At 47.7% G+C, this 14,184-nt stretch overlaps 4 protein-coding genes across 4 annotated transcripts; 1 reads left to right on the top strand and 3 right to left on the bottom strand. All coding sequences in view use genetic code 12, as the record gives it.

Annotated features, from left to right (window-relative positions):
- Positions 1-39: 39 nt before the first annotated feature.
- FOB63_004572 (uncharacterized protein) lies at positions 40-1,824 on the top strand (the record flags this gene model as incomplete). Its single annotated transcript, XM_002614162.2, has 1 exon — positions 40-1,824. One exon carries the CDS (start codon positions 40-42, stop codon positions 1,822-1,824), a length of 1,785 nt encoding a protein of 594 aa, XP_002614208.2.
- A 2,327-nt stretch (positions 1,825-4,151) lies between these two features.
- FOB63_004571 (monothiol glutaredoxin) lies at positions 4,152-4,680 on the bottom strand (the record flags this gene model as incomplete). The annotated part of the gene is made up of 2 exons (XM_066102411.1): positions 4,152-4,571; positions 4,648-4,680. The coding sequence occupies 2 exons, from the start codon at positions 4,678-4,680 to the stop codon at positions 4,152-4,154; spliced, it is 453 nt and encodes a 150-aa protein (XP_065958261.1).
- Positions 4,681-5,343: 663 nt separating this feature from the next.
- Positions 5,344-9,159, bottom strand: ROA1 (Roa1p; the record flags this gene model as incomplete). The annotated part of the gene is made up of 1 exon (XM_002614163.2): positions 5,344-9,159. The coding sequence occupies one exon, from the start codon at positions 9,157-9,159 to the stop codon at positions 5,344-5,346; it is 3,816 nt and encodes a 1,271-aa protein (XP_002614209.2).
- Positions 9,160-12,601: 3,442 nt separating this feature from the next.
- On the bottom strand, positions 12,602-13,264 carry NRG1 (Nrg1p; the record flags this gene model as incomplete). Its single annotated transcript, XM_002614166.2, has 1 exon — positions 12,602-13,264. One exon carries the CDS (start codon positions 13,262-13,264, stop codon positions 12,602-12,604), a length of 663 nt encoding a protein of 220 aa, XP_002614212.2.
- Between the last annotated feature and the right edge of the window lie 920 nt (positions 13,265-14,184).

Raw genomic sequence — 14,184 nt, 5'->3', positions numbered from 1 at the left:
AACCAGCAGAAATCCATTCCGTTTCTCCCCTTCAAGAAGATGTCTTCCCACGGAAAACCCACCTTCAGTTTAGCCCAGTATCCGGATTTGCCAGCCAACTACCGGCTCGAGCAGCTTTTGGGCGAAGGCGCCTTTTCGTCCGTATATCGGGCCGAGGATGTGTCGACGGGCGAGAAAGTGGCGGTCAAGATCATCAACAAGGAGAACTTGAGCGCCAAACAGTTGGGCAATATCCAAAACGAAATCAACATCATGAACACGCTTTCGAACGTGGGCGGCCACCCCAACATCTTGCACCTCATCGAGTACTTTGACACGCCGGACAACTGTTTTTTGGTGCTTGAGATTTGCGACGGCGGCGAGATCTTCAACAAGATCATCGAGTACACCTACTTCTCGGAGCCGTTGGCCAAGCACGTTTTTTTGCAGCTTCTCGAGGCCATCTCCTTCTTGCACCGCAACAACATTGTGCACCGCGACATCAAGCCCGAGAATCTCTTGTTCAAGCGCATTCCGTACGTGCCCCGGCCCGCCGACGAGTATAAGGCGGCGCTACGGAAATCCGACGACAGCACCAAGAAGGACGAAGGCCGTTTCCTGCCCGGCGTCGGCGGCGGCGGCATCGGAACCATCAAATTGGCCGATTTCGGCTTGGCCAAACAGCTCAAGTACGATCCGCTGGCTAGCACCCAAAGCAACCTCAAAACGCCCTGCGGAACGGCAGGGTACACGGCGCCGGAGGTGATCCACTGCGGCGTGGCGAAAAAACGGCGCTTCAAAACGTCGGCGCTGAAAAGTAACTACTACTCGAAAGCCGTGGACATATGGTCTCTCGGGTGCTTTTTGTACACGGTACTCTGCGGGTTCCCGCCCTTCTATGACGACGACCAGGACGTGTTGACGCACAAAATCCTCACGGCGGACTTTGTGTTTTTGGAGCCGTGGTGGGACGAAATCAGCGCCGACGCCAAAGACTTGATTTCGCGCATGTTGGTGGTCAACCCGATCAAGAGAATCACGCTCGACGAGATCTACAGCCATCCGTGGATGGCCGACGCCGTTCCGTTGGCGTCGGAAAGCTATTTCCCCGAGATGCAGCACGTCAACGCCTCGGTGGAAATGGTGGAAAACGTGCAAACCGACAGAGCCACGGATAAGCCCACAGACTCATCCGTGTCGTCGTTGGATGCGTTGTCGCAGTCGATTTCCGAGTTGAGCGTTTCCGGAGCACCCGGACATGCCACCAGTCCGTTTGGAAGCAAAAACGGCTTGGCGTCGCCGTCGCTTGCCATCAAGAAAGTGTTCAGCAACCCGGCCATGTCGCACGTGAACCTCAAGCTGTTGGCGCACTTTAGCCGGGCCGTGGAAAACGTCGATCCGATGGAGGTGAAGTTCGATCCGAAAACGTCGTTTGCGCCGAGCCACAAGTCGCACTTGCCCCGGACGCCCATGAACGTCAATTTCCGCAAGGTTTTCAGCGAAATGGATCGCGAGGACGATGAAGACGACAGCGAGGACAGCGAGGACAGTGACGAAGACGAAGACGACGAAGACGAGAGCGATCTCTACGGCCTGGAGTCGGTAGCCTCGGATGAAGAGCTCGCTTCGGCAAAAGAGGTTCACGACAAGCTCATGGGCTTGAAGTACCTTTCCATTTCGTCGCTGTCGTCGACCAACTCGCTGAAGCTGATAAACGAGGACGACGGGCGCACGCGCTCGTCGTCGGTGATCTCGGGCATCAATGGAGACTACAAATTTTGTTTGAACATGAACGATCTGAACTTGCTCCGAAGACGCTCGTCGGTGAAGAGCGGCCACGCGTGAGCCAGCAGGCTGGCTTGACTTACGGTTGATGATTTCCTCATGCAACTGGTTTCCGTGTACTCTTTTGTTTAAGAACTTGCATCCTGGATAGCCGCAGAGATCCGTAGAGCTGTAGACTGGCTGGTCCAGAAAGCAGGCAAGTATGTTCCGCCCGATCCGGCAGATGCCGGGGAAAGGATGAATAGCCGAAAGCTGTAGAAGGTATCGTGAAGTTTTCATGAAGTTTCATGAAGTTTATGATGGAAGACTGGACGTTGAAGTTCATGATGGAAGTCTTGACGTTGAAGTTGATGTCTTCATGTCCATGTCCATGTCCATGTCTTCCTGTCTTCATGTTCATGTCTTCCTGTCTTCATGTTCATATCCATGTTCATGTCTTCCTGTATTCCTGTCCATGTCCATGTCTTTGTTCCAGGTTGAAAAGGTGGCTCTCGTTCCATCTGCAATTCGATTGTTCAATCATGGAATTCATGGAATAATAAGGAGCCATCGGGATCTGGATCGTAGATGCCAAGAACAGACTAGTCTCTTATAACGAAATCTCCACCTGCAACAAAATCTCCACCTAACGAAATCTCCACCTACAAATAAATCGCCCGTTCTTCAATACAACATGACTACAGCGTTCCCAATTCCGTTCCGATCTTGTCTCAGGCCATAGACATGGCGCATGGAAGACGCCGTACATGTTCGCGAAGATTCGGCGCGGAAGTGTGTCAGCATTAGTAATCCTGACTAAAACAAACGGCTGGGCCAAAGGCCCACGGAATTTTTTCTTTTACAAGACAGACACCCATCCCACTTTAGCGCTCGCGCTTGCATATGCACTGTCTATTTCCCTTGGAAAGAACACTCCAAAAGAATAATTAGACTATGCATTGCCGAGCAGATTCTGCAAGGAAATAGGATTTTCTTGCTTATTTTTGTCGAATACACCCTTTTTAGTTCCAGGTGCAGTGGGGTTTCATAGCCCGTAAACGCTTCTCGGGATTCTGTGCATGAAAAATGTCGCACTGCTCCACTTCGCCATCTCTGGCATTGATGAAGGTTTCATTACAGGAAAATTTCATCCCATGTACAGTCTCTACAGATGGAATCAGTCGACCTTGCGAGACAAGAAAACTCTGCTGGGACAATGTCGTATCTGCTAGGAGATAACTTCTGTGTCAACCCGTAGTTGCAACGTGATACGAAAGTGTTACTCCAAATTCCGCTTTTCGGATCGTTCCGGATTTCTGGACCGACAGAATGAGCAAAAATAGGTCTAGTTTGTAAATCAAAAAAGAAGAGTCGCTGATTGATTTCGTTGAACGAGCTATCATTTATAGAGAAACAAGTTTGAAGGTCCATTAAGTCTCAAGAATTCTGCCGGAATGTCAAATCTCAAGAATACTATCTCTATTAAGAATGTCCAAGAATTATTCCGCTGGTTTACGTATATTTGCCTGTCGATTCCGCCAAAAGTTTCGAGTGATTATCACTAATTTCCTATACCTGTCGAGATGGCGTTTTAGTTGACCAACAACGATTCATTTCTGCCAAGTATTTGTGACTAGCACTCTCAATTTCGTGGGCGAGTATTGCTGGAATTAAATTCTGTTAGGCCAGATGAAGACATTTCTGTCCTCTCTTGGAATGAGTCGGTTCCTTCATTATCGTTCCGAGCTCGTAGACTATTTTGGTCTATCATGTTTTGGCCTTGATTTTTTTACTCTTCATTCATCCTAACGTTCCTTTTCGCTTTCGACTTTTTCATCTCATCTCTCCATTCGATTTGTATTTTTCATTAGAAAGGTCACAAAGTTGTTCCAATGGAGAAAACAATACGACAAAGAAGGAAAATTTTCAAGGGCAGATACTACCATAACTCCAGACCAGACCCAACTTATTATTCCTGAGTATTATAAAGAGCCTGATCATAATAGAACTGATGTACAACCTTTTGTCCCACGATTTACGCTAGGAATGTATTACAACTACATCAGGAGAAACTCTAAGAAAGAGAAATCCATTGAAACCCCCTTCATTTAATTTCGTTCGCCATTATTCCATTCTTTTTATTTGTTTATTATTACTCATTTTCATTCATTTACCATCACTCCTTCTTTTCTTTCCTTTACCATCACTCCTTCTTTTCATTCATTTACCATTATTCCTTCTTTTCATTCATTTACCATTATTCCTTATTTTCATTTACCATTGCTCATTCTTTTCATTCTACCATTACTCCTAATTTCACTTTATTCGTTTCTTGATTTCATCGTTGTTCCGTCATACACTTCTCTTTCGATTATTCGATCAAAACCACGTATATTCTATCTACAGGATCATCTCTTGGCCGGCTTCACGTCCGCCAGGCTGGGCTCTTCCTCCTCCGGAACCAAACAGTCATTGGCCTCCAACAAATCCGCCAACTCGCCGCTCTTGGCCATGGACATGACAATGTCGCAGCCGCCAACAAACTCCTTGTTCACGTAAAGTTGTGGAATCGTGGGCCACTGGCTGTACTCCTTGATTCCTTCCCGCAACTCTGGGTCCTCCAAAACGTTGTAGGCGGCAAATTTGTGTGGATCCACGCCTTGCTGGCCCAACATCTGGATGGTGGCTCTGGAAAATCCACACTGGGGAAACTCGGGCGTGCCTTTCATGAACAACACCACAGGCGAGCTCTGCACGGCCTTGTCGATGGCGTCTTTGATTTCTGTCGAGAGAAATCTGGCAAATGTTGGCTTTCTGAAAACAGGATTCTGCGGTTAGTTCGGGTCGGCGGAAAAAAAGGAGGGCCCGGAAATCAACTGGGGCTGTTCATGGGAAAACACATACGAGTCTGGCGCCTTGGATAACGCTTCTAAACATGCTTGGAAAATGTACTTGGAGTTTGCTGAATCAGCACTTTCCCATTTGTTAGGTAAAATGCTAATATGCAGGAATTCATCAAACTGGCTTTTAGGTGGATCTAACGTTTGCTTAAAATCGTTACGATGCGGACCGGCAAGGAATATGAAGGAGTAAAGAAGGCTTAATAAGAGCAGAACATTTCAAAAGGATTGCTGGCTGTGGTGGGTCTAGAGTTCTGTTAAGCTGAGGAAAAGACCGGTCCAACATAAACATTTTGGTCCCATTTGAAATGAATCTACACCTATACTTCACGAGATGCCATAAAAGGGTGCAACCACTCGGTTTTGGAGGCTGTGGGGAGCCGTTTATTACGGAGGTACAGGTGTAAATTTAGTGGGTGTATGGGTTTTTAGCATAAAAAGGTACGGGTTTATAAGGATGTACAGGTGTGAATAGCACTGGTGTATGGGTTTTTATGCTTGGAATGTACGGATGTTTGGGGATGTACTGATGTATTTTTTGAGATGTATGGATGTTATACCTTCAGGATGTACAGATGTTTCCCTCGGCCCCCGTCGCCATTTTTTTGCAGCCACAAACACAAGAGCGTTTCAACTACAAGCTCTTTCTAAAAATCGATATAGTTATTGTATTAAGAGCATAATAATCTAGCACATACTGTCAAACAAACCACTTGGCCCTCACGTATGTAGAAAACACTGCAATGATCCTGTAAATCACCAAACACGCCGTCAATGCACCAAAGGCTGTCGCCACATCTGCTTTCATCTTATACTGTTTAAGTACAGCCTCACCAGTATCCATAAGACATGATTCAACTCCTTCCGCACACCGGAACCGCTGGTTTTTGAAGCTCATGTTGATGCAGATTTGAATCACATATTTGATGGGACTGAGGTAATTCATTGCTTTGAAGAATCCGGGCATTTGCAAAGACATGGTACCAGCCATGAAGATAACCACCATAAACAAATTGCTCAATACATTTGTCACCAAGCCAAGATGTTGAATCATGGAGTTGAAGATAATTCCCAAAGATTCACCAGCATTCACGCACACAAGCGATGAATAAAACATGGCGAAAAACATACCAGCTGTTCTGGGCAAGCCGATTCCAAACACTACCAAAACGGCAAAGAAGATGGATGGAATGATTTCGAATGGGAGCTCGACGAAAAGATACGCAAACGAAAATACAAACGAGTTGTACGTTCCATCTTTGTACTCCTGGTGGAAAATGTCTCTTTCGGACGGATAGAGCGAAATGTTGTTGATCAAGCCACAAAAGTATAAGTTGACCACACTTTGGGCAATACCCAAACGGTTGCTGACTCCCTCTTGAGAGTTTTTCATTGGCGCAAAGAAAAGAGCATACACTGCGGCCAACAAGGTGATTTGAGAAATCCGAGCAAACATGACGTCTTTGGCACGGTAAGACACCAAAAGCTGTCTTTTGCAAACGGTCCGGAACGCTACGCTGAACGGCGTTGGCTTTTTGCTGAATTTGGCCAAGTCAATTTCGGTGCCGACTGCAGGTTCCGCTTCCTTTTCCAATTGCTGAGTGGTCCACTTGCTGATAAGATGTTCCACACGGGCCTTTGCCGCTTCCTTGGTTTCCATAAGTTGCGTTGACACCACGTCCAAAACAAAATCGGCCATGTTGACCAGATCGGGACATGGGTAGCCCAAAGAGGCCAAGTATTGTCCGATTCCGGCAGTAGGGCCGTTGTACACCACGTATCCGCCACGGGCCAAGAGAACCATCGAGTCGAAATTGTCAAACAATTCTTTGCTTGGCTGGTGAATCGAAGATATGATTGTGGTGCCTGCCGCAGCCAACTTGTTCAACATGACCAAAATAGAAGCAGATGTGGCCACGTCGAGGCCAGATGTTGGCTCGTCTAAGAAAAGAATCTTGGGCCGGCTCAAAAGCTGGATGGCAATGGAAACCCGTCTTTTTTCTCCGCCCGAAATGCCCTTCACCGAAGCAGATCCCACAGGCGTATCGGCACAATCCACCAATCCGGTTTGCCTGAGCAAATATGCAATTTGGCTGGGAATGTACTTGTGTTCTTCCACGGGTAAACGTAAAAGCGCCTGGTGGTAGAGGGTTTCACGGACAGTCAAGTGGGAAATTAACAAATTGTCATGCTGCGTCACATAGGCAGATATGCGAGAGATGTCTTTTGTAGTCACTTCTTGCAAGCCGTTGAAGTAAATCTGGCCCGTGGATGAGAAGGACGACGTTTTGGGCAACCGAGAGGCCAAGTAGTTCAAAAACGTTGTTTTCCCGCCTCCGGAAGGGCCCATTATCACGTTGACAGCATTTTGCTGAAAGTTGGCATTGATGCCATGGAGCAACGTACGCAGCCCTGTTTTGGCTAAGGAAAACCGCAGTTCTCTCACCTTAACGGCCAATTCCACATTCCGAACATGAATGCTCACGCCATTGGCGCCCACTGTTTCCTTTTCATCTGCCAGACCAGCTGTAGATAACTCTGTTGCCAAAGCTGCCGCCTGGTTTTCGTCTTCACCACCAATGGTGTTTTTTCTTTGCTTGGCAACTGCCACATCAAAGTTTTTCAACTTGACCACACCATACGCCATCAAATTGAAGCCAACAAACCAAATAACCAAGTACCCGATTGGGGCACCGACCCAATGTTGCGGGAAACCCAAGACAGACAACTGGTAATTGCCAGAATACTCGAAACAGCGCTCATCATCTTGAGGATATGGACATTTGCCTTGCCAGTCAGAATACTGATTCGAGGTCAAAGCGCCAAAGCCATACCAGAAGTATGCAATGTACTTGACCCATTTGACATAGACAGGCATGGTTTTCGAGTTGACAAAATAGCCGGAGCCCGAGTTTTGGATCTGGTAAAAGATGTTGGAATAAAGAGTCGAGATGGCAAATGAAGAGCCCAAGAAAAAGCAGAGCATAGCGGTAGACATGGCCACAAGCGACACCAAGAGCACAACGGTGAAAAAAATACCAAAGTATGATCCGTCACCGCTGTCGTTGTAATTGTCCCCCACTCTCAAGCCCCACATGAAATATGCTATCGACGAGAAAATAATCAGGACGGGCAAGTCTTCGACCCAAAACTTGGCAAGCCTTCGCGAGAGAATGAAACCAGGAGCGGAAACGTACTTTTCCCGGTACTCTTTGAGGAAGAAAACACCGTCATGTTTCCACAAACGCTCAATCTCCATTGTAAGCGGGGCAAAGCCGATAATTTCAAGCACCGCATACATGACAGAGGTGATAGACCGGATTCCCGACAAGTTAGGCGTTGGCTTGTAAAACATCCATCCTAGCACAATAGCAAGCACTACGGCGCCGCCAAGCAATGCAATAAGAGAGCCAGTGTCTCGAAGGGAAAGAAGGCCGGTTCGCTTGGCCAAGATGTACACTTCTCTATGCAACGGAAGAGGCTGGGCGGATTTGAACACATCGAGATTTGCCCGGAAGTGTTTCTTTTGCTTATCAACTGGAATATCCAGGCTGAACTCGTGGCGTCTAGCCCACTCGGCCACCAACGAGTCCACAAGCCTGGAAGTCTCGATTTCTTTTTCCAAAGAGATGGAGTTTTTCACCAGGAGAGCCATGATCCGATTGAAAACCTCAAACGGTTCGCTCGATGCAAAACTAGTGACCAAATTTTTCGCTCCAAGGTCCTGGAAGTATGCCAAAGACTCCGAAAGCGAGCCGTAGTATACGGTTCGGCCGCCTCTGGTGAGAACACACAAATTATCAAAAAGAGACACAATCTCGCTGCGAGGCTGGTGGATCGAAAGAACAATGGTGATGCCAATTTCGGGCGACGCCAATTTTCTCAAGACAGAAACCAATGTTAGCGCAGACGTGGTGTCGAGACCTGTAGTTGGCTCGTCCAAGAAAAGAAGCTGTGGTTTTGAAAGAAGCTGGATTGCCAATGACAGGCGGCGCTGTTCTCCGCCAGAAAGGGAAACTGTCCCTGTGAAAGTCTTCACCACCTCGTCTGCTCTGTGGTCAAGCTCCAAAAGGGAAAGCAACGACGCAATAAGCTCTTTTCTTTCCGCAGACGTCGCATTGGGGAGACGTAGCTGGGCCTGGAAGTCCAACGTCTCGCGCAAGGTCAAGCCAGGCAAGAAAACGTCGCTCTGCTGCATGAAAGCTGTGGAAATCCGTGGATGTTCTGCTCCCAGAGCGACATTATAGTGCACCGATCCGGAGAAATTCAATGTTGGACTGTTGATGTTGGTGGTCTGGGCCAAGACATTGAGCAATGTCGTTTTGCCGGCACCAGAGCCGCCCATGATGGCAACCATGTTGCTGGGGGCGAGATCAAACGAGACATTATCGAGGATCTTGGTGGATCCTGACTCGGAGTCTCGGCCTTTGACAGAGACTGTGAGGTTTCTCAGAGAAAGCGAGACCCGTTGGGCAGGAGGAACACAAAGAGCTTCAGAGCCCGCAAACAAGGACATGTATGAATGGAAAGCGATAGTTTGGGATTGTTTGCTGAAATGGTGGATGTCTTATAGTGGAGATGAGATCGTATCGGAATTTCGAGATGGATGGAATTGCGACGGAATTTCAGCGGAACGGCTGACGTTTTTCCACCACGGCTCAAACTACAGCTGGAAATTGCTACTTTAGATCGATGCTGTGCTAGAGGGGGTGCTGAAGTCATTTGTCTTGCCTACTTCATGTTTTTTCCCCAGTCTCTAGGCATTTCTGTGCCCGTTCTTGTCTTTTCCGTCTTGACATGAGTCGCACTGCCAAGAAGAAACCGTTAGACAATGACGGAATTTGCGCCAGCGGAATTCTGACAGCAATTGCCATCGTCTTCCAACGTACTATGAGCAAATGTTACTGTCACAAACGACAACCACAGCCCAATCTTCCTCAACCATCCTGCTAGGAGATAAGTTATCGAGGTGGCCATGCAGGCGCCTCTGTGGGGTAAACGAGGAACGAGCAGAGAAGACCAAATAAACAGGACGAGCAAAACCAACCAGAGAAGTTCGTGGGGCCAACTCTGGCTGAAGATGGACAAGAAGGTTTCTAGTTGCGTCCACCTTCTCTGACTTTGCCATATTCTACTTTCTGAACCATATTCTACTTTCTGAAATTTATTCTACTTTCTGAAATTTATTCTACTTTCTGAACCATATACTCTCAACCATATTCTACACTCTCAACCATATCCTCTACGACCATATCCTCTACTTCCCTTACCTCAATTCTACAACCATATTCTCTCCTCATTCTCCATATTTCTACTCCTGTCCCACAAATTTACGCCACGATCTTCTCCACAGTCCACTTGATGACCAGGGTTCATGCGCTTACACAACCTTCCAGTCGCGAGGTATTTATCTCCGCAATAACAGTGACCTGCGGCGGCTTGAACAGCCTCGTATTACAACTGGCAATTATAGGCCACTGGTGTTAGGGGCCCAGTGCGCATGTCCAATCTCTTTTAGACACACTAAGCCGGCAATTTTTAGCACGAATATACTTTATTTAGCCCGTTCGTGCAGATGGCCCAAAGATATGGTTCTCTACCTCCCTACGACTGCAGACACACATTAGTAAGGTTGTGGCCCACGGCATTGCTTTTTCGGCAAATGAGAGCCGTCCTGCAGGAATCCTCCCATGCGGCATGTCCGCATGTCACGAGATATGCCTTTACGAACCCCTGAACTGGGAGAAAAGTGTCAAGACGAGCCTGACAAATGACATGAGGGTCTCGCCACGGCCGGATGGGAAGTGCAAAAAGGGCCGCCCGGCCCAGTCGGAGCTTCAGCAGGTGTGTTGCTGCTGGTCAATGCAACGTGGATAAAATCCAACATGCTTGTGCAGAAGCGCTCAAATGCACGCTTGGGGCCAATACGCGGAAAGCGACATGGGTGTGGAAAAAAAATATTCAGCCCCTTGGTTACAGAGGGAAGCTCCGTAGAAAAAGAGCCGCATGTAAACAGAAATTACGAGTGGGCCCATGCTGCCAAGTGGCGCCGCAATTGCAGGCTGATGCAATCTACGGCGCTGATGCATGTTCAAGTGTTCTACGGCTATAGACGTCCAGAGCCCACGCATATCGAACAGAGGAAAGTGCTGGATAACATTGCTTACGGACAAGACATGGGTGTAACTTTTTTTTTGTGCTTGGCGCCGTCCCCCATTCAAGCAAGAAGTTTGCTCTAATCGACACACACATGTCCGACAAAAGGCCGCATTGTCTATTTCCGCATATCTGCACACCCATGGCAAAAGATTACGGTGCCAGCATATTAGATCTTGTCGGACTTGGATGTGGGTGGCCGATAGAATAATGCTAATATGCTGTTTCATCTTGCGCCAGTGTGGCGGTCTCGCCTTTATTCAATTGCGTAGGTGAATTTTTCTGGCCCGCTGTGGTTTTCATTTTCATTTTCGTTTTCGATATCGATTCCGTTTTCTTTTTCGTTTTCGTTTTCGATTCCGTTTTCGTTTTCTTTTGCTCTTATCTTGTTTCTCTTTGCCTCGTGTCTAGAATTCCTGCTCTAGTATCCTAGCTTGCTCTGCCTTTGGTGATATGTATTAGCTTTCGATCTGCTAGACGAGGGGTTTCAGGGTCCGGCCAACTGCGTCGGACTTGCGTTCGTTCTAACATTGCCAATTTGTGTCTTAAAGTGCTTTGCTGTCCAGAATTCTGAACATCATTTATTCTGTGGCTAAACAGTGCCATGGGTAATACAACTTCGACGCCTTTAGCAATATTGTTGAGCTTACAACGGTTCGAGAATTTTTCACCACTCATATCTGCATCCCGTCTAGTTGTGCTAGCCAGCATGAACCAACAAGAGCAATCTATGAGACGCCATGGCATTTTATTGCAGTGACATCAATTGTGCTAAAGTGGGAAGTCGGATATTATCAGCCGGGAAAGGAAGCTCGAAAATGGAAAGAGGATACTCGGGAGTCTGTTGAGGATTACCGAGAGTCTGCTGAAGATTACCGAGAGTTTGCTGAGAATTACCGAGAGTCTGCCGAGGATTATCGAGAGTCTGCTGAGAATTATCGAGAGTCTGCTGAAGATTACCGAGAGTTTGCATCGGCGAGCTTTCGCCTGACTTAATGATGGACGTCTTCTAGATAGACATTGAGCTGTTAGCTGTTATGACTTTCTATTTTATGAGTGACTTTGGACGGTACTATGAAACTGGACGGTACTATGACACTGGATGGACTTTATGACACTGGATGGAACTTATGACACTGGATGGAACTTATGACACTGGATGGAACTTATGACACTGGATGGAACTTTATGGCACAAAGGATGAAACTTATGACACTGGATGGAACTTTATGGCACAAAGGATGAAACTAGATGGTGTCGGCTCCTCTGTCTGAGAGGTCATCCCTGTTCACCTGGACACATCTCGTTCCGTTTGATAATCCGTTCAGATCTTAATTATGCTCTTCACTCTACACCTTCCGCTACGTCTTGATACATTTTATGACGTTACATTACTTCACCTCCACGCTTCATACTACTCGTTATTTCATTCATTAATATTTCCTTACCACTTCATTCATGTTCATCCTACTCACTACTTCATTCATTCATATTTCCTTTACTTACTTTCATCCTTACTATTCATTACTCATTTCATTCATACTTCTTTAATTCATTCATACTTCTTTATTTCATCATACTTCTTTCATCATACTTCTTTCATCATACTTCTTTCATCATACTTCTTTCATCATACTTCTTTCATCATACTTCTTTCATCATACTTCTTTCATCATACTTCTTTCATCATACTTCTTTCATCATACTTCTTTATTCATTCATACCTGTTACTCATTACTCGTCCACTACACATGTCCGGTGATGTCGTGTACTTTTCCTATTGAAACCCGTTCGTGACGTCGTCAAGCCCGCTTGCCCCGCCGTTTGCTCTTCCCGTTCAAATGCATCTTGTAGTGTTGCATGCAATTGTCCTGGCGAGCAAAACGGGCACCACACTGCGGAAACGGACACATGTGCTTGCGTTCGCCCGTGTGTGTTCTGTTGTGCTGGGCCAAATGGCCCAGTGTGGTGAAGGACCGCCCACACGTTTTGCACGCATGTTTTCTTTTGGGCACCACCGGCTCGGTTTTGCAGTCGACCATTGGGGCGCTGCCCAACTCAGCCGAGGCAGGCGGCGTGGGGATCTCGGCCGGGCGAGAAAACGGAGGCAGAACCGGCTTGGGCCCTGCGGCAAGGTGGTATGTGGGGAGGCCGTGAAGAGGCGGAAGGGCATGGCCGGGGCCAGAGGCGCTTACGCCGGCGTCCAGGCTGGGGCTGGCCAGACTCGAAGGCGCCAGTGTAGAGTTGGTCCGGTTCGAAGCGGCCAGAGAAGCCAGAGAAGCCATAGAAGGCGCACTGGAATGGGCAAAGTCGAATGGGCCCGGGACGGAGCGCGGCGAAGGGAACGCAAATTGAAGCGGGATGTGCGGCGCATGGTACGTGGGTGTATGCTGGTGGGAAATGGACAGCATCAACTCGCTGAAAGGAGGTAGACGGGTGTGAGAGGAGGCCCGAGGAATGAACATTGATGCAAATAAAGTGACGGATTAGCAGGAATAGGTGATGAGAAGAAGTGAAGATGGAGAAGCGTGCATCACGAAAGACGGAGCATTGCAGGAATGGAGCTTGAATAAATAGAGGGCCCTTTTTGACACTGATGCTGCGCTTCATGCACCACTGCAATCGGCATGCCAAACAGCTGCTGAGCGGCGCATCAAAGGGGAAGATGGTCTTGCAGGACAGCGCCATGCAATGCAGGGGGTGCAAAAACAAAAAATCTGCTGCAAATGATTAGATTCCGCGCATGGCGATCTTGCCGGAAATGTTCCCCGGCACCAGGGCCAACCCTGCTGTAGTCGCTTGTGCAGGCACGACATTTTTTTTCTTCTTTTCTTTTCTTTTTGCTCTTGTGGCCCTTTGTTCTTTGCCCAACTCTTGTCCCTATTCTTTACCCTCGCGGCATTTAGCCAATTCCGCTCTCGCTGCCGTTTTGAGAATAGCCGGCCCAGAGTCCTGATGCATGAGCTTGTGGCGTAGTGAAAATGTGCGTCACGGCCTGCACCCCTCACAGGCAAATGTCGCACCTGCTGCGGTTTAACATCTTACCGAAACACCAAACATGTCTTGCTTCTCAGCCTTGGGCTGAGGAACCCGTAAGAAAAGCATGGGCCAATGTCGCGGAAAACACCGAAGAAACCAGGCGGCAAAATCCCATGTCGTTGCAGCCAGAGCTTAGTGTCGTGCTGTGTTCTTTTGCAATTCTGCGTTCCTAGGTTAATTATTCGTAATTCAGTCTCTTAACCATCCGCCAGTGACATCAAGTCTGTTGCGTCTGTAGCGTTGCTTCTACGAAGTTAAGGTTGGCTTCTTACATGTGGCTACCCCATGTTTGGCGGCACTTGCAGTCAGAGAAGAATCAGGTGGTATTCGGGTTCGAAACGTCGAC

The sequence above is a fragment of the Clavispora lusitaniae genome (assembly GCF_014636115.1).
Source record: "Clavispora lusitaniae strain FDAARGOS_655 chromosome Unknown tig00000223_pilon, whole genome shotgun sequence".
NCBI lineage: Eukaryota > Fungi > Ascomycota > Pichiomycetes > Serinales > Metschnikowiaceae > Clavispora > Clavispora lusitaniae.
Note: the sequence above shows the minus strand (reverse complement) of the source record. Positions and strands in the feature narration are given on the sequence as shown.